The sequence below is a fragment of the Poecilia formosa genome, unplaced genomic scaffold (assembly GCF_000485575.1).
Source record: "Poecilia formosa unplaced genomic scaffold, Poecilia_formosa-5.1.2 Scaffold310, whole genome shotgun sequence".
Classification (NCBI taxonomy): domain Eukaryota; kingdom Metazoa; phylum Chordata; class Actinopteri; order Cyprinodontiformes; family Poeciliidae; genus Poecilia; species Poecilia formosa.
The window spans coordinates 675,544-697,366 of NW_006800249.1; the positions used below are offsets into that span (position 1 = coordinate 675,544).

At 34.6% G+C, this 21,823-nt stretch overlaps 1 protein-coding gene across 1 annotated transcript; it reads right to left on the reverse strand.

Moving 5' to 3' along the window:
• Positions 1–3,267: 3,267 nt before the first annotated feature.
• Positions 3,268–21,628, reverse strand: LOC103152448 (collagen alpha-2(V) chain). Its single transcript, XM_007572912.2, has 27 exons — positions 21,374–21,628; positions 19,609–19,693; positions 19,125–19,190; positions 18,866–19,023; positions 17,973–18,104; positions 17,480–17,533; positions 17,338–17,391; positions 16,910–16,963; positions 16,672–16,725; positions 16,194–16,247; positions 15,693–15,824; positions 15,245–15,298; positions 14,916–14,969; positions 14,645–14,698; positions 14,333–14,377; positions 11,880–11,933; positions 11,734–11,787; positions 11,219–11,272; positions 8,614–8,685; positions 8,223–8,258; positions 7,160–7,204; positions 7,005–7,037; positions 6,000–6,146; positions 5,359–5,535; positions 4,945–5,035; positions 3,892–3,969; positions 3,268–3,726 (listed from the first exon to the last, which is right to left on the reverse strand). Exons 1-27 carry the CDS (start codon positions 21,392–21,394, stop codon positions 3,521–3,523), a joined length of 2,118 nt encoding a protein of 705 aa, XP_007572974.1. The 5' UTR covers positions 21,395–21,628; the 3' UTR covers positions 3,268–3,520.
• Between the last annotated feature and the right edge of the window lie 195 nt (positions 21,629–21,823).

The following is a 21,823-nucleotide window of genomic DNA, read 5'->3' on the forward strand; positions in this document are numbered from 1 at the left end:
ATTGATTCAATAATCAATAGAATAATCTGTTACTAAAGTAATCATTAGTTGCAGCCCTTCATCACATACATACCCACTTAGACATACATGCAGAAAAACAGAAAAAATGGAAAAAGAAACACATGAAGCATTAAAAACTTACTCCTAAGTTTTTAATGCTTCATGTGTTAAATCTGAGTGAATTAAACAATTTTTAAATCTACATCCAGCCGTGGTGTGAATAATTTTGGCCCCATTAAATGGGTTTATGATCAAACAGTTAAAGCTCTTCTGGACTGATTATTTTATTTTATTTTTCTTTTCATTTCAGGTTCTGTGGTGCTGCTGCTGCTCACCTTCCTGATTGGACAGCTCCTGCGCTTCCTCAGTTAGGATCCGCCATATCAGGAAGTGTGCAAAAAACTTATCTATGTTGCAAAGCTGCTTTTTTCTGGCTGCACTTTATTCTCATCTCAGAAAGTCTTTCATTCTCACCAGTTCTTCTTTTTGTGTCATAAGAGTGACATCAAACTGTCAGAAGTTTTGAAATCTTTTAGAATGGCATCTGTCTGGTTCCCCAATGTGACTCTAAGCACTTCTTATTCCCGATTTGTGATTGACGGTGCAAATGAAATTATCATAGCTACTGTAAAAAGACTTATTTACCTCAGATCAAATTCTCTAAGTTAAAGTTTTCCCCAAACTGTGTGAATGTATGCTAAAACACTGCTGAAGAACAAAACATTGGCAGCTGAGCTTTAAAGCACTGTGACATTTTTAGGTGGTGACAGAAAAAAGTGTAATTTTGAATGAAATGCTAAAAGTGTTTTACTCCCTCAAGAGTTTTAGAAGATCTGGGATTAGGTGCCAAAAAGGCTCTTGCTATGAAATACAGAAGGACTAACTATTTTACTTTTGAACTAAAAAGAGTCTTAATTATTAGATTTGATTATTTTTTTTGCTTCAAAGTTTTCAGGGAAAAAACAAACAAAACAACGGATATGAATGTAATTGAAGGACAAAGAAGCACTTTACTGGAGCATCAAAGAGCATCTCATGGGTTTTATTGTCAATTTTTCCATAACAGAAACATTGAACAACTTTGGTGCAACCATTCACTAAAATAATAAATACAGGATATGTTTTAATATAGTTGAATTAACACCCAAACTAACTATTTGGCTAACTTTATAAAGAATATTGCATGATATTGTGAAAAAAAAATTAACACTACAGTTATTTCTGTATTTTTCAAATTTAGAGAAATAAATAATAGTTTCAATTTCATAAATTTGGTCAATGTGCTAAGAGGTTTGAAAGCCCCTGATCTAATGTGTGGACATGTAGCGGTACAGAATTAAGCAACGGTACAAAAGGTTATTTTGACTGATATAGTTCTCTAAATGTTCCCCATAAATGTGAAACAGCTTATCCATTTACTGAAAACATAATTTAATCCAGATTATAATAAATCAAATAACACATCAAGTATCATTTAAAAGTGTGCTGCTTGTTCACAAATATAGAAATACAATACAATCCCTTTTAGATTCAGCATTACAAAACTGACATAGTGAATGTAAAAAGCTCAATAACCAGTTAAGCCAGTTATCTAAATAATATGGTGCTTTTTAAAAACCATTTCTCCCAACATTAGTCTGCCAAAATAAGCTATTTAAAAACTAATGAAAACAACCATATTTCACTATTTTTCTTATTTTTGTAGTAGTTTTTATGTAGTAAATGTAGTTTTTATACACATTCCAGTACTTTCTCAGCAATGTTCGTGTTTGTTCATTCCAGTGTTATTCTCTGTGTTTGTTTTGCTTAGACTGAAGCTTTATTTCTCTTGTTCTACTTTTTATCCATTAAAGCTGCCGTTACGTTGATCAGTGTAAAAAAAAACAACAAATAGTTTAAACACCCTGAGAAAATTCATAAAATTTGCAACAGTGGAAAAGTAAGGCCAGTGTTAAAAAAAAGCAAGTTTACAAAATATTTAAGAGTTTATGAAACATTTAAAGACTTGAACAAATAAAGAAAATGGTTAAGATAATGCCAAAGTATCAACACTGAAAAAGGGAGAACTAATTTTTGTGTATTGATACATAATAATGTCACTACTACTAGCTGCTGTCACTATTTATTATTTTTATGTTATTTATTATGAATATTTTTAATACCATACCTCGTTATAAACCACTTTAACCTCAGCTTTAATCTGTTTGCTTTTATTTGTTCTCATCTCCTAAGTTCTCATTTAGTTTCCTCTCATTTGGTTGTTTAGATTAGTTTTTTGGTTTTACTTTAAGGGAATCTAGACTCTAAAAACAAAACAAACTATTTTTTTCAGTTCAGTTCATTTCTATTAACTAGTAGATTTTAATGCAATCAAAAAGTTGAATTCATTTTTCACAATAAATTAATGAATGTTAAGTATTTAATTTTAATAATTGCTAAAGCACAGTTACACTTTAGATCATTTTAAAGACTCCGTTGGACCAGCAGATTGTAGATGATTAGTTGACTCTCCTCTGATGCTCTTTGCTGCTCCAGAAACACCTCAGGTCTTCCTACAATAACTGACTCTGGCATTAAGCTAAATTGTAGTGAGTTTTAGTTGTTTTAGCATTAAAAATTACTGACATCAGGATGGACATAGAACGTAACACTGCCTATACTTTGTCCTTTGTTTTATTATTTATCTTTTGTAGTGATTTGTAGTGAAAAAAAAAATCAAAGCTGTGTAAATTTTACCCCTGCACTTTTTTAACTCAACCAATCATGTATTGAAGTCCAAATTATCATTGTTTTTTGTTGTTTTTGGAAAGTCTTTCCATACCATGTTCACCACCTGCCAAACATATCCCTATATTGTTTACAATTTTTATACAGGGTTGCCTTATTCCTTACAGAACTGTTGAACTGTTTTGTTGCTGCTACTTCATTTTCTTTTGGAAAAATAAAAATTATTTTTGCACACTCCAAACCACTCTGTGTGATTTATTTAAACAACTAACCTGATAATTATGATATTTTAGTGAAACATTTCACAATTTCTCCCCTGTTTAGTCGTAGGTATGTTTTGGATGGAGGTGATGAATTGATTGTTTTGAGTGAGTAAATATGAAACAACAACTTAGACACTTGACCCTGGGGTTAAAATATCAGTTTATCTGAAACAAAAACAAAACATGAACTTTAGACTCTTTACATATTATGTACATAAAATGTGTTTCTTTATTTGGAGGAGAAAAAACTAGACATAAAGAAGGAATCACTCTTAAATAATTTACTTTTTCCTAAGTTTATAACACAACAAATTCAGCTGAATGAATTTGAGCTCCTGCAGGATTCTTTTTTTTCCTGGCTCATATGCAACTTCTCAGTTGATCAACTTGCTGCAATTTGTAGCATCGGTTGCAACGTCTATTATTGTCCTGAAAGCACAAACCATTTTCTCAATTATTAATGCAGATTACTGCAATAAACTGCAATGTCTGAAGTAGGAATTCTGTTCTGTTTGGAGTTTTTTTCAGGCTCAGATGCTTGAGCTTGCTGGTCCTTTCACCAGGCCCTGCTCTTTGCGCATCACCGGTGCATAAATGCCACAGTCCCGCATCTCGCAGAATCCCGGCACACCCGGGAATCCGACCAAACCAGGTGGCCCAACCGAGCCAGGGAAACCACGGGGCCCACGTGGGCCCTCCGTCCCATCTTTGGGTTCTGCTTGGTGACCCTGTTCACCTGAGAAAAAAGTCATGACATTCAGAAAAGGATTTGTGATTTTTTTTATTTTGCATTCCAATAATATTTTAAATTAGTTCAATATTTTACTAATTTGAAGGAAAATTTTTGTTTTCTGCCATTTTGTGTTGATTTTACTAGGAAATGAGAGAAGAAGAATCCTACCTCTGGGTCCCTGTGGTCCATCTGGACCCTGCAGGCCTTTACCTGGATCTCCTGTCGTGCCTTTAGCTCCCTTCGGACCTGTGGATCGAAATACATAAAGCAGCAGAGGAAAAAAATGAAACAGAAAACATGGACATATTCCTTATTTCAAGAGGTGTGAATAAATATTTCCTTACAGTCATTTTGTTTTCACTCCTCTGTCACACTGTAATGTTTCAAATCCAGCAAATTTTGATATTAAACAAAGATAAGAGTTAACACAACATGCAGTTTTCAATAAGCTCAATTTATTTAATAAACTACTCAAACCAGCTTAGCCCTCTGTGATAAACTCAGTTGATGTGGAGGAATTGTTTTAATTAAAGCTCTGACTGACTCGTTTAAGATGTAATAAAGGAATCCAGAACAACTAATAAAGCTTTGCACTGGCTTTAGTTAGGGTCAGAGTTCAGAGTTCATCAATAAGAGCTAGTCCAGAACGGCGTCCATGGGAGAGATCTGACCCAAATAAACACAAAGAACCATCTCATATTAAACAAAAAAAAAAAAAACATCTTAATGTTCCAGAAGGCATTTGAGAAAATATTTTAAGATTTAATTTCTTGAAAAACTAGTTTTAAGGAAACAAATTATAGACCATTAAAGAAATTAAATGAGGAAATTGTTCAAATAAAATAAAAAATCAAATGTATGTTGGTGGAGAAAAGCTGGAGCCTTGATTTCATTTTCATATCAGTTTATTAGCAGATTTCCAAACTTTGAAGCTGCTTCACACGATTACAGGAAGTAGATTCCTGATGTGGGGAAAATGTATTTGACTGCAAAATGACATGCAAATATGGTTATTTATGGATTTTATTGTTGACCTTTTCTCCCTTTTCATTAAAATAAAATTACCATAAAATATTCTATTTGTTTTTTTGCTTGCAAGGAAGCAAAATGAAGTGTGAAGAGGTTGAAGCTTGGACTGTATATCAGAATAATGGTTGTTTTTTCTGCATTGATCATTATAGAATAGAAAAGGCCTGAACTGCAGTAAGCAGGAATATTTACCTCTTTGTCCCTCAGCTCCTTTTTGTCCCTCCAGTCCTCTCTGTCCTTGAACACCTCTGGCTCCCTTCTCTCCAGCTTTTCCTGCTTTGCCCTGGTTATTAAAAGCAGAAATGTTGAATAAATTCCTCCACAAAGTTGGAAAACTCTGACTAAAGCCATTATTTTTCAGATCAAGGTATTCATTCATGAAGTTCAGGGAATTATGGGATTCTTTTGCAACTCAGCTTAAGCAATATAAACCTAATTAAGATGTTTTATGTGTTTATTTGCAAGTTATTACAAAAAAAAAAATCAAACAAAAGACTTGTTTTAAAATATATTTTTTAGAAGCACTCAGACCATCTTGCTCTGCAGATTTAGAAAAAAAACCTAATTGGCAGTATATCAGTGATGAGAACCTGAAGAAACACTCACAGCTCTGCCAGGTGGCCCCGCTGGTCCTCGGGCCCCTGGAGGCCCAATCAGAGTCCGGTTGTTGATGGGGCAGCCCTGGGTGCACTTGGCTCGGATTGAGGCGGCGTACTGGGCTAACTGGGCCGTGACTACACCTCTGCAGAGCTGCAGGACTTGTTCATCGGTCAGACCAGGACCCTTCAGGACCAGAAACCCAACCAGGTTATATTCTGATGCAAACCTCAACATGGCTTAAAATCTGGTTTTATGAAAACTGACATGCTGCCGTCACAGTAAAAAGTAATTTTAAATAAATTATTATTTTATTTAAAGCAAACATAAAATAAGTAAAAATGAATAAATGTGTCCATATTTCATCATCCACTTCAAAGGAATAATCAAAACAACAGCAAAACCTATGAAACCTCAGCAGGTGAGAATAACAGATGCAACAAAAATGGCTGCTTTCACATCACAATAACGTCCAAAACCTCTGCAAAATATTTTTTTGTTATTTTGTTGTGATGCAGTTGTTCTTTTTTTTTTTTTTTTTTTTTGCTAGTAAAGTGGGATAATGATTTAATTATTTGAACAGCTTCAGTAAAACGTTGTTTTGATATATTTCGCCTCTGCAGCTTCTGCTTTATGCTGTTGTTACTCACAGCTGGACCTGGAGCTCCTTTTGGTCCTGTACGACCTTTGCCACCGGGGTCACCAATTGGACCGCGGTCTCCTCTGGAGCCAGGGATGCCGGGTGGTCCAACTGGACCCGGGACGCCGTTACGGCCTCCTGTGCCTACTGGTCCTCGCTTTGAGACAAAAATAGATTAGAAAGAAAAACATCCACGGTGAATCTGTTAATACTTTATTTATCAGTTTGACCTGAACTACAGGACATCCACAATAGAACTGAACATTCTCCTTCTCACACATAAAGCCTTTAATAATCAGCTCTGTCGTTCATCAGAGATCTGATTGTTTCAGATGATCCAAACAGGTCACCCTCTCCACTCTTAAGACAAGGCTTAAAACTTGTGGCTTATGATTTTCCTGAGCTGTTTCTGTAGTTATGCTGCCATAGACTTAAGCAGCTGGAGGACAAATTGACAAATTTTCCTCTTTCTGCTTTTTCTACTTTTTAATTTGCATTATTTGTTATTTCAACTGTTAACTTTTTGTTTTCTGTCAGTAATTTTCCTCTCCACTGTGTTGCATGTATGAGGGCTGTCGCTACATCCAGGAGGAGTGGATGCTGCAAGACAATGAGTCGATAATGTCTTCTGGGTTTCCTTGGAAAACTTTTTAATTAACTGAAATTAATGTATTTTTTGGTAACGGGGGAATTGGAATGGATGTATGACTAAATGGACCATTGTAAAGGGCCTTGAGGTGACTTGTAAATTGGCACAACAAAAATAAACTGAGATTGATTAATCATGTTAATCTGACAGTTTGCTGATTACAATTAAAGTGAAAATTGTGCATCAAGGAAAGTCTGCTTTTAGCTAAAACTTAATGAGAACTGATTTTTTAAACTTGCATCTTAAACAAAGCTTTGTTTAAATGAAATTTTAAAGTTTATGATTTAATCACACAAATAACTCTTTCCTACTCCAGACGCTTTCCGAGAGACGTCCGCATTTCTGCATTGGAAATCCCCAAATCACCTGTCCTCTGTCTCCATGGACACCTTTTTCTCCCTGAGAGGAGAAAATAAAAAGGAAGAGATACACTATACGTAAAAAAAAACACCCGTAATGGAAAGGAGAAGTGAAATAAAAAACAACAGATCTGTCACATGATCATGAGGCATGAAAATTACCTTCTGGCCTTTCTCCCCCTTCAGGCCTTTCCGGCCTCCTGCACCCTGTGATATGTCAACAAAAACAAAGGTGTGAAAAACAAGGGAGACGAGATTAGTCATAAATTTAATGAAAACAACACCTGACCTGGTTACAACAAGAGTACAGTTTAAAAAAAAAAACTTGAAAAACAGGAAGAAACAAAATGTCAACACAGACGGGAAATTCCCTTCGAGGCCAAGTGACATTTTTTAGCTACTTGTGAGTTGAAAACATGACTTTGACACCACATACTTGCTGTTGGCTCAGGAGGTTTAGCTGATCCTCCTTCAGTCAGTTGAAAACATGACTTTGACACCACATACTTGCTGTTGCTCAGGAGGTTTAGCTGATCCTCCTTCAGTCAGTTGAAAACATGACCTTTGACACCACATACTTGCTGTTGCTCAGGAGGTTTAGCTGATCCTCCTTCAGTCAGAAGGTCAATCCCAGGGATTAATCCCAGATTTCTCAAATGTTAAAAGTATCTTGTCTATCTTGCATCACAAAGATTAAAATATTAGCTGGATCCATGTTTGATCATTTCACTCTTTTACCATTTTTTTTTTACCTTTCCTGTTTGGGTCTTTTTATACCAAATTTTTTTGGGTATATTTGTACCGATAACATTATTAAATAGATTATTTAAAGCAAGTTTCTACAATCTTCTAATAAAGTAACTGTGGTTATGAAGCTCTATTAAATGTAATGAGCTGTTTAGACTTTGATTTGATTGGGGGGTCAGAACCATAAGAAATGGAAGTATAATATAATCCAAAGTTTTTAGAACAAAAAGCAGACAATTAAACTAAATTACACATTAGATTTCATAGTTTTTACAATTATTTTTCATGATAACTAATCAAAATACTTAACTGCCAGGATTTTTTTCTCTGGTTGTTATTTGTGATTCTTTACAATCAGTGTATCTCACAAAGATCAGAGCCTACAGATAAATCCACCTTCATCTCGTAAAACAACATTTCAGTGATCTAGCTTTGTGTCAAAAATATCTTTTTTTTCATTTGTTTTTATTAACTTCACCTTCTGTCCATCAGGCCCGGTCTCCCCTTTGGCTCCCTGGAGGAGAAAAATGAGTTAAAAGATGGAAATATTTGAAAGGTTTTACGTTTTAATAAGTAAAAAAAAAGTATATAAAGTAAATAAATAAAATATCCTGTCATAAAACATTTGTAGGCCTCCAGAGTTCAAGAGGATTCATTTTATTTGGTATAAAACTGAAAGAGAAAAATTACATTATATTTCAAAATACTGTTTTTGTTTTACATTATTTTAAATTAGTTCTTCAAATTTCTTCAACTAATCTTTCCTTCCTATTACAGTAAAAACTTCATAATTAATGAGAAATTATTTTAGATTGGAACTTAATTAGTTGTTTGTATTGTTATTGTTGTATTGGGGTGTGTGTACGTACTGTTGGACCCTGCAGACCTTTGGGTCCATGTTTTCCTGGTATTCCAGTATCTCCAGGTTCTCCTTGAGCTCCCTGTCGGAAAAACAACAGAAATGTAACAAAGTTGATTCTTTATTCAACATTTTTTTAGTTTTTACAGCTTAAGAAATCATTCATCCCCATCTACAGACCTTTGAAATCTGGATAATTTGTTATAGTAATGTTGTAAAGGTTTATACAGCAAACTGTAGTGTAGCAGCTTAAAATTAACACAGTGATAATAATAAAATATCGAAACAGATGAAAATTAGGATACTTTTTTGGTTGTATTGTAAAAGAAAACTGGAGAAGAAAGAAATTGAAGAAATCAAACTGATTTTAGTTTTGTACTAACATTGAAAATCATAGTATGTCAAATGTAATACTGGCCTGATGTTATTAATTATTAATAAACTCACAGACAATAGTAAACTAAATACACAATCTTGTAAAATAATCCATATCCCATTAGTTGTTGCACATTTTGTCACATAAAAACCAGAAACTTCAATGTATTTTGTGTAATGGCCCAGTCAAAGTCCAGACAGGTTCAGTTCAGACTCTTTAAGATTAATGGTCACATATGCTGACAGATGCTCTCCAACAAATTTGCTCAATCTGACTTAGCTTGAGCCAATTTACAGAGAAATATGGGGAAATGCTTCAGCCTGTAGACATGCAAAACCAAAACAAAAAGATGATTCATACTTCTACTTCATGAGGATCTATAACAGTATCTCAGTTCACATTAACTGTAAAAAAATATGGAGAATCATTTGCACCATTGCTGCCAGTTCAAAAGAAAGCAGAAGCCTCTTGGGGAATTATGTATAGTGGTCTGACATTTGACAGACGAAAGCGAATACAGAAGTGTTACCAAATATTTCAATATATAAAACAGTGAGTCACTTATTCAAATCAATTAAAAGTTTAAGCTTAAACAAGAAATTGAAGAAGATGAAGATTATAGCCCTCTTTGTGGGAAACAAACATACTGAACAAACAGTGTTGACTGTTTTAGTCTCTAAGGGGAAATCCCTCTCTGGTTTCAGATAAGGTCACAGTTATGATGACATTCACACCAAAAACAACAGCAGCTGACCAGTACGCTTTGGAAATGTCCAACACTTTTTGGTAATTTATATCTGTAAGAACTTCTATATTAAACATTTCTAACATAAACCCTACAAAGAGTTTATAGAAACCCTAGTAAAAAAATCTTGTTCAATTCTATTGATTACTTGAAATCTGTTTGTACTAAAAATAGTTGGGATGGTTAAACAAAAAAACAAACAAAAAAAAGATTTTAGATTAAGATAATATACAATAATATATGATGCAGAGTATTTTAGCTATATTTGGTAAGTTTTGCATGTCTTCATGTATTTAGTTTATTTTTACTTTATTGTACAAACTTACAATACAATAAAGTATTGTATTGTCTGGGAAACTAAAAACTTCCAGACAGGAGTTCAGTGGAGAGACAACATTTGCTGTAATGTTTAGCAGTTTCTACAAGTTATTTTTGGTTTTACTGCTAACAGCTGGACAAAATAAAAGGGTTTTCAAATTATTTAATACATGCATCTGATTTAAAGTCAAAAAAACAACAACAACAACAACAAAAACAAACAATAAATTCAGCTAAAAGTAAAAAAAAAAGTATTTGTTTCTTTTCAAATGAAAAGAGTCTGTTTTCACTTCCTAAAACTAAAAGCAGATGTTAAGGCTTCCCTAAGAATGCTGATGCTGAAGTTCTACTATGTTATTCACGGAAAAACAAAGGGAAAATAGGAAAAGTGAACAAAACAAAAGATATAACTTCTCTGTTATTTCATAAGAACCCAACTTTTAGTACAGAATCAAAATTATGCATACTGGCTCAAATATACATAGAATCCTACTAATATTTAATTACCTGTGTTTATAAGTTGCAGAGACACAATGCATTTTAAGCCATAATTTTTATTATTGTTATCAATGAGGGTTTAAATTAAAACTGGTTCTTCAAGGCTGATACCAATTTATGGTTTTCTTTGAGATACAAACTGTCAATTACACTTCTGACACATTTCATTCCTATTATTTTAAGAGCTGTAACACCTGGAGGAGTGAAAATGTTATTGATGCAGATAACGATTGATTGATGCTTCTATACTTATAGAGGTTATACTTCAGCTCTTAGTTTTATTTATTTTTCTGATTGATAAACTGAAGTCACTTAAATAAAGAAAGCAACAAACACCCAGAAGAAGCTGAGGGTTTAGGGTAACTAAGGTCTGGGAGATAAATGTTTGGAGTAATGTCATGTGTGGAGGACATCGACTGCAGGTGGAAAAAATATATATTTCCTCTGTATTTGGTTGAATATATGCTCCATTTGATGGTAAATGAAATAGAGGACATTGCATGTGCATCATTAGTGGGAAAAAAAACACAGACTCAGCAAGTATCCAGAAAAAAAAAAACAAACAAGAGGGAATCATTACAAGTGTTCATTGTTTCTCTCTGGGAATTTCTCATGAATTCTGGATGTTAACGTTTCCAACTCAGAGTTTGGTTCCTGTTCAAAGTGCCAGGAACTCACCAGTCTGCCCAGTCTGCCTCGGGGTCCTCTTACACCACGATCGCCTTTACTGCCCTGCACAGGAAGGGAAGCCATGAACAGATTTAAACATAACCTAGGCAGGTTTATAACAACTCATTTAAATATACAGTAATGTGCGATTTATTGCTTCCTTCCTTCCAGAAATGACTCAGTTACGGCAAGATGCCAAGCAGATTTGTATAGACTTGTGCCACAGGGAAAATAAAATCCACATCAGTAGCAGTGGAATGTAATACTGTCTGGGTTGCAACACAAAAAGTTTTCTCCAGAGAACAATTGCAGGCAGAGACTAAGAAAACGAGGCTTTCAGTTTAACTGTAACCCTCTTCCACAGAAAGAAAACCACATGGAGGTTTTCCCAGCTGAGTCATGTTAAATCAAGAAGTTTTTTGCACCACAGCTGATAGCCTGAGCAGATAAAATGATCAATTATCATAAATAAATTAACAAATTGCCATAATTATTTGATAGGCAACAGAGATATTTTCAGTTACCTTGACACCAAACAGCCCCGGTTCTCCTATCACACCTGGGACTCCTATTGGACCCTAAGTAGGCCAAGAGAGAAGAAGAAATGATCTTTACGGTAACAATAGATGATAAAACCCGTTTTATGACTTTGTGGCATTAACCCACTTACATCCTCCCCAGGGTCACCATTGCTTCCTGGAAAGCCACCCGACCCTTTAGAGCCCTGAGTAACAAACAGGAAACGAGGACAATAAAGAAGAATAAAGTAGAAATTAGACATGATATACAAGCTTTTGTAAAAAAATAAAAAATAAAAAATTCCTAACATGAAAGACAAAAACTAAACCACTGGTGATGTAATTACTTTGGCAAGTAAAGATCAAGGCCAACTACAAATGAGCAGCATAGAATGGGTCTCAACAGAAATGAGTTAATCTCTACACATTTAGTTAGAATAAGTTAGAACAGAGTTTTTAAGAAAAGCTTACGTTTTCTTTTTAAATGTTACTAAACACATGTTGATGATAGCATGACTACTGTCAGAATTAAAATCAATATTTATTTCAGCAACAGCAATCAGCCGTTAAGATCCAATGATAAATGAAATGTCATTAAAATGATAATTCATTTTTATTATATTTAGAGTGACTAATTAACCGCGCACAAATTGCCATAATTTGTGCATTATGGCTATCAAACATAAGATGTTTGATTAAGGCGTGTAGAACAAGGAAGCATCTTAAAGTTGATGGTAAAGTTGAAGACCACAGAGGCAGATGGATAAGGATAAATATGAGAGGATGAATTAATCAGACTTTATATCGATTTTGTGCTTCCTATGCAGTGTGGCTGGTTACCCAACAAGTTGAAACTAAATATTCCTTCAAATAAAATGAATATAGTAAATTAAATAAATAAATGACAAAGTGGTTTTGATCAATAGTAATTGTACCTAGTGCTTAAACATATTAGTTGTAGAGGATATCTGTAGCTAGTATGCTAATGCTAAATAAAATGAAAGTGTCAGAAAAACACCGGATAACCGGGTTAACACAAACCAAATGTAAATATAACCAGAGCTCACTTCAGATTCATTTTTGTTTCATTTTTGCTTTATTTATATATAGTTAAACACAACAATCCTGATCTTCTAATCTCTGTTTCAGTTTCAGTTTTTTTTTCACTCTAAATGAAGCATAACATCCGGGGAAACCCACAGTAATCCTTTCACAAAGCTCCTGAAAAACTCCACATGAGTCTGCTGGATAACCTGCAAACACTTTTTTTATATTATGTGGGGAGATATTACACAGCACCTGTCATAAGAGATCAAGGCCCCGCGTTTATGAGTGTTGACTGTACCTATAATCATGCAGAGCTCTGTCAGCAGAGGGCAGCCAGGGGAACTCCAGAAACTAATGTAATGCACTTCAGGCGGCATTACACATAACCCCATGTGCTTGTAATGTCTGACATGAAATCACTTTCACTCTGACATTGTTTATCTTTTCTTACTATCATACATGCATCATCACTAGTGAATGATGGACACTAATGTCCTTTCTGACACACAGGGGCAAGAGCAAAGAGGTTTTGGGGGCATTTTTACAACTTAAACAGGAAGTTTCAGGGGCTGTCCTGTTTGTCACTACATTGCACCAAGATAATAATTTCAGAAGTTTAAAGTAATCCACATGATAAAAATGTTCAGTCTTCAATCTTCAAAGGGGAATTATACTCTGACTAGCATACACTTTTAGTCATCAGATAAAGCAACAGAAAGCTATTTTTCTCTTTCTGTCAGTTGTTGACTCAGGAAAAGAGATTAGATAAAAAAGTAGGACTTTCTCCTTTGTAACAGCAATCAAACAATTCAAAGTTGTTCTCTGACCCAGATCTTGTGACTTCATGCAGTCAAATTGTCCATGAGTTGTATTAAGATATGATGTGTTAAAATGTGTGTAATTGTATTTACGCTACCTTAAATTATATTTAACAACTTTGTCATTTGTGGCGAGCAGTTTTTCTTGCACACTTGGATCAAGAAACCTAATCAAGTAATCTACAGCTCTGTGGATAGATGCCACTATAACCTACATATCTGATTTTCACAACAGTTTCTATTTATTTCAAAACTTCAGAAATATTATATCTGGGTCTGTTATGTTAAAATAATTGATTAGTGATCATCACCCGATAATCTGATTAAAAATATTAACATATACATCATGTAGGTTTGACTACACAGACAGCTGTTGAGCAAAATGCACAGCAACATTTTGTAGAATATGTTTTTCACTTAAAATGACTTAGAATTTCAAAAATAAAGTAATGCACAGTATTAACAGTTCACAAAAATTTGCAAAAATATTTTGAAACCAAGAAAGATCTTTTTTGGTCTGACACACTACAAGCAACCTTTCTATTTCCTAAGTTATCAAAAAGTTATTAATACTAAGGTCTGTGTTATGAAAGTGAAAATCTCCAAAGAGGCGTCAGCAGCAGTTTTATAAAATACCATGTGTACACACCCACATAAACTCCCTAAATGTTAGACGTACTTTCACCTTGAGTGAATAGTAAAATGAAAATACAGGAACTATATTCGCTGTGGTTCTGTACCTTTGGTCCATTTGGTCCAAAAGGTCCAGTTTGTCCTGGATAACCCTGAAGGAGAAGAACATCATTTGTTAAAAAGTAATTCACAGATGGGAGAAAAAAGGAGAAATCTTTATTCTCTCTAGTGTTGCTCAACTTTATTTGGGAAGTTCAACATAAACAAAAAAAGGAAAAAACATTCTTTCACTCATAGTTGTAATGGAAACAAATCCAAAGGGAAATTTTCACACACAACTGACCAAAAAGTTACAATATTACATAAACACTCAGACGTGTTTTCCACGTCTTTGACCGTAAAAAGAGGTTTTATCTTACAGCGTTGCCTCTCTCTCCGACGTCACCTGGAAACCCGGGCGCTCCTGTTTGACCCTGAGAGACAAGATTAAATATTTGATTTAGATGACTCCCGCTTATTAGCTAGCTATATTTAGATCAATAAATGTCACAAATTTATTGTTTTAAAGTAGAAATAAGTTTAAGCATTAAATATGTTCATAAATGTACATTTATAAATGCATGCTTACAGCATTTATTTTAATTCTTGAGAAAAACCAATACTGTCTATTGCAGATGTTAATTATTTTACCTTGTTTCCATCTTTTCCCTGAGAACCCTGCTTACCCAGGTCACCACGGGAACCCTGAACAAAAAAACACACAAATGACAAAACAAACTATTTAAATAACAAAAACCAAAAGCATTCATTGTTTTAAAAAAGTATGAACAGAAAATTTATATGGATTAAACATCTTCATGATATATAAATTCAAATCATTTCTAAACATTTTTACTCATGTAAAATTCTCAATTTTATATGAGTATTAGATGTAATAAATGCCTTTGTATTTTTTAATATGTATGCAAATATATATTTACACTGCAAATAGAACCAGTACAGATCAAAAACTCTGGTACCTTGACACCTTTACCTCCTGTCGACCCTGGAGGTCCTGGGTCACCACGAGGCCCCTGAGATAAACCAGTGATTAAATTAAATGTTAACAAGATAAGTAAAAACAATTCATTGGTTGTAAATCACAAACTCAGCTAATTTGAAAAGTTTTAAGAAGAGATGAAAAAAAACAGAAAGAAAAAAACATTGTAAATGTGAATTTAAATATTTAAAAATTATATTTAAAATGTAGTTCAGTTGATTGTATTATGAGACTTTCTTGAATCTGACTTATATAAAAGTGAAGGCAAAATAAAATGTGGTCACATGGAGCTGAAAGTGAAAGTAAAATTTAATCCCAAAAGAAGGTTTTCTATTCCAACAAAGCTTCAGCTTGTGAGACCCTAATGTGACACGGTCCCACTAATTAACAGTTGCCTCAGCTGCTGGCCAGTAAACCCCCCAATTCACCACCAGCATCTCTTTTCCTGCTTCGTTAGTGTCAACAGAGCGGCAGCCATGGGGGTTGGTGGTGAAGCAGGTTCTGGGTGGTTTCCAGATACGTTTTGGTATCTGTCGCCTGCCGCAGCACACCTGCTTCACCTCATGAGAGAGGAGGGTGTTTTAACTGCTTTAACCTTAACATGTAGAACCACTGAAAAGCCAGAATTGTCTCAGTTGCTACGAAAACAACTTTGTTTCATCAAATAATCAGAATTTGGCCCAAAATGCATCTGTTATCAATACAATACAATTTTGGTTTTATGTTTTGGTATGTGATGATGATATTTAAGAAACTTAAAAAAAAACAAAAAAAACAATATCCTCATTTTTTAGCCAACAGACTAAATGTATCTGTGAAAACACATTTCAAAGAAATAAAGGCGGCTGGATTATTTCTTCTTGAGTTCAAGAAAAGATCGATTTCCATTTCAAACTTTCCCCAGTTAGGCAGCAGATTTAGTTCCTTACAGTCTCACCAGCAGCTCCTCCTCCTCCTCGCGGGCCCTCCATACCGACATCACCCTGAACAAAAACAAGGCTTTACTAAAGTGACAGAAATATAAATAAACATAATTAATTAATTAAACATAAAATCTCCCTGATTCACCGCAGTTTATGATGGAGTACCACAAGGTTCTGTATTCTCACTGTTTCTATTAGTTATCATTATTGTCTTTTGCTGTCCTCAATATACTTCATAATAGATGGTTCTTCTCTGCCTCTTATTTTACATAAGACTTTATTGTCGTGAACATATTAAAGACAAACTGTTTAGCAGGTAAACTATCAGCTCGTCATTCCGCACAATCTTTGAACTATTTTAGATTTGGCAAGTATCTACTGTCCTTTCTTTCAACGTTTGTCCTTAATGGGTAAAGGTCATAGTTGAAAAATAATGTGGATTTTATTTTAAGACATTGTAAGTGTGAGGTAAATGTGTGTTTACCTTCAGACCGGGCTCTCCACGCTCACCTGGGTCACCCTGAAGTCCAGGTTCTCCCTGAAAAACAATCCGTCTGTGTTTTCTCTTCCTTAACAAACATATTCAGCTTAAATAAAGTCTTGTGAAATAACACAGTTAAATAAGTTTAAAGGTAAAGTTTACATATAATATCGTCAGATTCAAACTGTGCTAAGCCATCGCCATGGTTTCCACCAAAATGACCTTCCTGCAAAAAACTGACCATCCCGCCAGAGAAACCTGAAGCTCCTTCTTCTCCTTCAGGTCCAGCATCACCCTGCAAGGGCGAAGAACAATCAGATCTAAACATAATATCATTTGGTTCAGTCTTTTGAATTTCTTCTGCATAGAGATACACTTATTTTATTTTGTTTTGAAACTTTTCGTTTTATTTTTTCCATATTCATAGAGGTGAATTATGGGGATTTTTATGTTTAATTAATTAATTACGTTTATTTATATTTCTGTCATCAGTTTTGGTTTCTCTTGACACAAACTGTCCTTGATATATTTATTTGTGCAGATTACTTCTGGTTTCATTTTCACCTGAAGATCCTTCTTTTACTTTCAGTTCATGCTTATTATGCAACCAGTGTTATTAAGGGTTAAACTCATTATTGATGAGTCTCTGCTGTTGCATAATTTACTTACAACAGGTCCAGTGTCTCCTCCTCTTCCCCGAGTTCCTTTAGCTCCTTTATATCCCTAAAATGAACAGGATACATTGAATCCACCGTCATTTCTGCTTCTTTTGTTTTTAGGAAACACGTTGCAGGATAGATTTTAGACTCACCTCTCTACCTTGTATTCCAGGCAGGCCAGTTTGACCTTGCAGACCTCTGGACCCCTGCCAAATAGACAAAAACATGACATATAAACTAAACACTTGTACAATCAAATCCAGGTAAATTTAATATTTGGCAATAAATGAAGACAAAGAACCTTCAAGCAATATTTAAAAAGTAATGATATTAGAAAGCTGTTCCTTCAGTCACATAAATCTCGAAATCTTTAATCAATTTGGTTTAAAAAAAGACATTGTTTGAAACTAAATCTTATTTACCAGATAAATAGTTTCCTTCAAGAAGGAATGACAAAAAATAGGGATTATAATAAAATGTTTTACTATTTAAATATTTATTAGTGACCTAAAAACGTCCATAATTGAAAACCAGACACATTTACGTCTTGCAGAAGACTAAGTCTCCTTGGTTTGTCTGTGACTGTAAGCAGGCTCCTGCTTATAATAAAAAAAATTAAAATGACATGACGTAATAATTTCATACCTTCTGTCCTGCAAAACCTGCAAAACCGGGCTCTCCAGGTTCACAGTTACACTCAGTCGGCCCTTCCTCTCCGAGTGCCGCATCGCCTCCCGATTCCTCTGTTTCCGGTCCGGCTGGGTATTTAAAAGGCACCTGCAAATAAAACCATTAAAATATCAGTAAACTGATACCATAGAAGACTTCCTGATTTATTTTACTCTTAAAAAATCTGCAGCCGAGTTAAAATGTTGAATTTTGCTTAGACGTATAAATGTAATACTACCTGACATTTATGTTCATTGGTGTATTTATGTTAACATTTATTTTTCAAAACCACAGTAGTAATAACAATGCACTGTTGCTGTTTTTTTAACATTAAAAAACAAGATTACTTCAGGTGACTGAAAAGATCAGAATTTGCACTTAGTTTTGTACAAAAAAAGAAAAAAAACTTTATTAGTGTGCTGTATTACTTTGGCGCCTCCTAGTGACAGATTATAGACAGTGCAGAGGTATCGACACCCAGAATAGAAAAAATAGAAATATATTTTAGTGTCCAATATTGGGGAAATTTCTGTGCCACAGCAGCAAAGTGACAAGCAGTATCAGAAAACAGACTCACACAAAGACAGAATAAAATAATATATATGAAACAGAATGAAGAATAAAAAAAATACTGTACAATAGTCCTGAAAATAAATGTTCTGCTGAGGCTCCGTTATTATTTTGCATTGCAAATATTTCTGCATATATCTCAATGCAATGCTCTCAAACTTAATATCATAAGACTGCAAGGCTTTCTCTTCTTTAATTGATTTGTAGCATGGTCATCAAGACTTATATAAGTTCAATATTAGGTCACAACACAAATGTTGAACAACTTAAACCCTGTTGCCAGGATGTTCCTGTCTTACCTGCATGGTCTCAGTGTCCTCCTTGGCGTAGTGGGACTCTGTGGTCGTGGCAAAAGGAAAGATGTCCTCGGTAACCATGGTAACCCTGGGTGGGTCATAATCCTCCTCCACTAGCTGCTGCTCCTCATCATAGTACTGAGTGGGCTCAGGTTGATGCTCTAGAAAAAAACAGTTAATCACAAAACTTCAAAGATGATTTTGCACGCTACAGCTGCTGCTGGTGAATAAAGACTAATCTTAACAGTAGGTGGAGTCCTACCGGGTCGACGGGAGCCTTTGTTGTTATAGTGGTTGACTGCAGACGACTCATAGGTGTGCTTCTCACCTGCATGGACAATAAGGGACGTCAGAGTCAAGTCACCTGGTGAAATGATGCATCAGGAATTTGACAAAAATTATTAAAATAACAGTTTATTTCAGTTCGCAACCTGACCCAGCATAATATTAAAGTTACAGCTTCAGTGTTTAAGTATTGGTTATACGAAAACTCTACTGGTTTAAATATTTACAGTTTATAACAAAAAAAATAATTTAAAAAAGTGAAATTGTTTTGTGCTTTATCTGTTTTTCACTCATTCAAAAATGCTCTGGAGTTTACACAATAATTCAATTAAATTTTTGTTTTGGTTGTGGATCAAGTTAACTTGCTATTAACAACTGGTTGTTATCCTATGAGACGGCAGTCAGGTACAAACTGTGAGAGCAGAAAGATTATTTTAACCTGAACGTGGAGCGGCTCTGACCTGAGTGGTATCCAGAGTATTCATCCTGGCAGAGAGACGAGGCGACACACAGCACCAGCAGCAGAAGCCCTGAGAGGAGGGAAACCTGATGAAAACACAAATTATTTAATATCTACAGACCACACCTGCTTCAGGCCTTTCAGCTGAAATAACAACTTTTAATCTTCATATAGAAATCTGAATGAGATGAGCTAAATGAAAAAAAATCTATGCAGATTTAGAGTCATATGGTTACTGAAAATCTTCAAATTGCTGTGGAGGTGGACAGACAGAAGGTCTTTTAATCCACTCAAGTGAAAAATATTGACTATGTTCACATTTTTTAGCTCTTTTAATTATTTTATGATGTAAAGGTACAGCTAACAAAGGTTAACTGTGAAATATTTCCACTCTGACCGGTTTACAGCTTTTTTTTTATATATAAAAAAAGACACCAAGTTTAAACTTTTACAGGACTAGAATAAAACTTAAAGAGACTGAACGATGTACTGGCCCAGTTCATCAGGCTTTTTTACTGAAACCAAGGTGGTTTTAGCCTGTAGATGTGACTCAGGGTGCGTTAGGGTGAGAGCTCAACAGACTGAGGTTTCTTTGTCAGGATGGTCACTGTTCGAGTTTTTCTCAGACTCGTCCGACATTCCTGAAGTTACACTGTCAGCCTAAAGAAAAAGCTCTAAACTATAACCACATAAACAGCTGATAGACCTGAACTCAAAGTCAATAAACAGATGATTGATGAGGATGAAACCTTAACCACAACTTCCAGGTGAAAACCTCACGTTCAATTTAAGGAAGCTGGGTTGGACAAAAATAACAAATACAAGTTATTTAACCTCAACATCATTGTATTCAATTAAATGATAAGTTGTGTGTTACTGCAATACACAAGAACAAGGGATATTTCCTACCAAGATTCAATAATTCACCTTGTAAACAACATTAATGCAGTATTTAAAAGTCTGCTGGATAAAGAACAGAGCAGTCAGTGAACCAACAAGCAGATCTCTGGGACACTCAAGTCAAAACATCTTCAGTGGAAGATACAGTATATTTTATGCCTTTTATTTTAATTATGAAAATGTAGCAAAATGCATACTTTCGTACTGAACTTATAAAAATGACAAATCAAGCAAAGTGACATCCAGGAAACAAAGAGAAACTTCTAGAATACCAGACAAATTAAGGTTAGGAAAACTTTTCTTAGCAACAGGTAAATATGTTTATGTTCTCCCAATATGCTAAAAATGGTAATTCAGCAAAATGATCCATGACACTTAGTACGGGGATTTAAAATGTTTTAAACTTTTGAAGAAATTAGTTTGATAACTTGTGAAACTGATTTGAGGTTACTTCAAGATTAAAAGATTAAAATTAAAATTATTTAATGAAGATTAAAATTATTCAATGTTTACATGAAACCAGTGAAGCATTTGATCCAACGGCGTTGCTAATCTATTTTTCTCCTTCTGTTTAAAATTACCTAGCAGAAATTTTCAATTTAACCAATAAAATGTTAAATTTGGTCATTTTTCTCGCATCCTTAAAAATTCTTCATACAACAGCTAATTGTTCCAAGAATCAAGCAAAATGTTTTTCTCTAATCATCTGATTGACATACATTTATTTTTGCTGATTCATCCTAAGCAAAGTTTTTTGTAAAAAAAATGTGTACTATATACAGATTATTTTATCTAAATGGACTTTATAATACAATAGCAGGTAGAGCAAGCAGAGCCTGAAGTCATCCTGAACCGTTTCCTCTCACCTTATCCCTGGAGGCTCCCATGGTGTCTCCTCAAACCGCTCCAATGTCCAACAGGATGTCTGGACAAACTCAGTCGGCTGTTCACCGTCACAGCATCATCTCTGGTTTGACTCCGGCCCGTCTGGCTCCAGGATCCAGTGGGCTCCCAGGTTCTGACAGGATCTTCTCAGTTTTCTACCTTCGACTTCCCAACAGGGTGAGAAATACCAGATCCAGAAAGCAGCTTCAGCATAGAAGAACCATGCTGCATCTCTGGACTAAATCAGCTGGACTTCCTTAGATATTTAAGGAATTATCTAATTCTGTGTCAATTATTACCCTCTACTCTGCTCCCACATGTTATATTTCTTGTTTCATACAAGTATAAAAAATTGTTGAATGACTCTGGAAAAGGAATTTATGGAAGACTGTGGTGAACATATTAATAAATCTATGAAAACACGAGGAAAC

Coding starts and splice junctions, on each gene's coding strand:
- LOC103152448 (XM_007572912.2), bottom strand. CDS start 21,394: ATGGGAGCCTCCAGGGATAAG. Junction 19,694..21,373: donor TGGGAGCCTCCAGGGATAAG/GTGAGAGGAAAC, acceptor TGTTTTCATCAG/GTTTCCCTCCTCTCAGGGCT. Junction 14,970..15,244: donor CAGGAGGTAAAGGTGTCAAG/GTACCAGAGTTT, acceptor TTTTTTGTTCAG/GGTTCCCGTGGTGACCTGGG.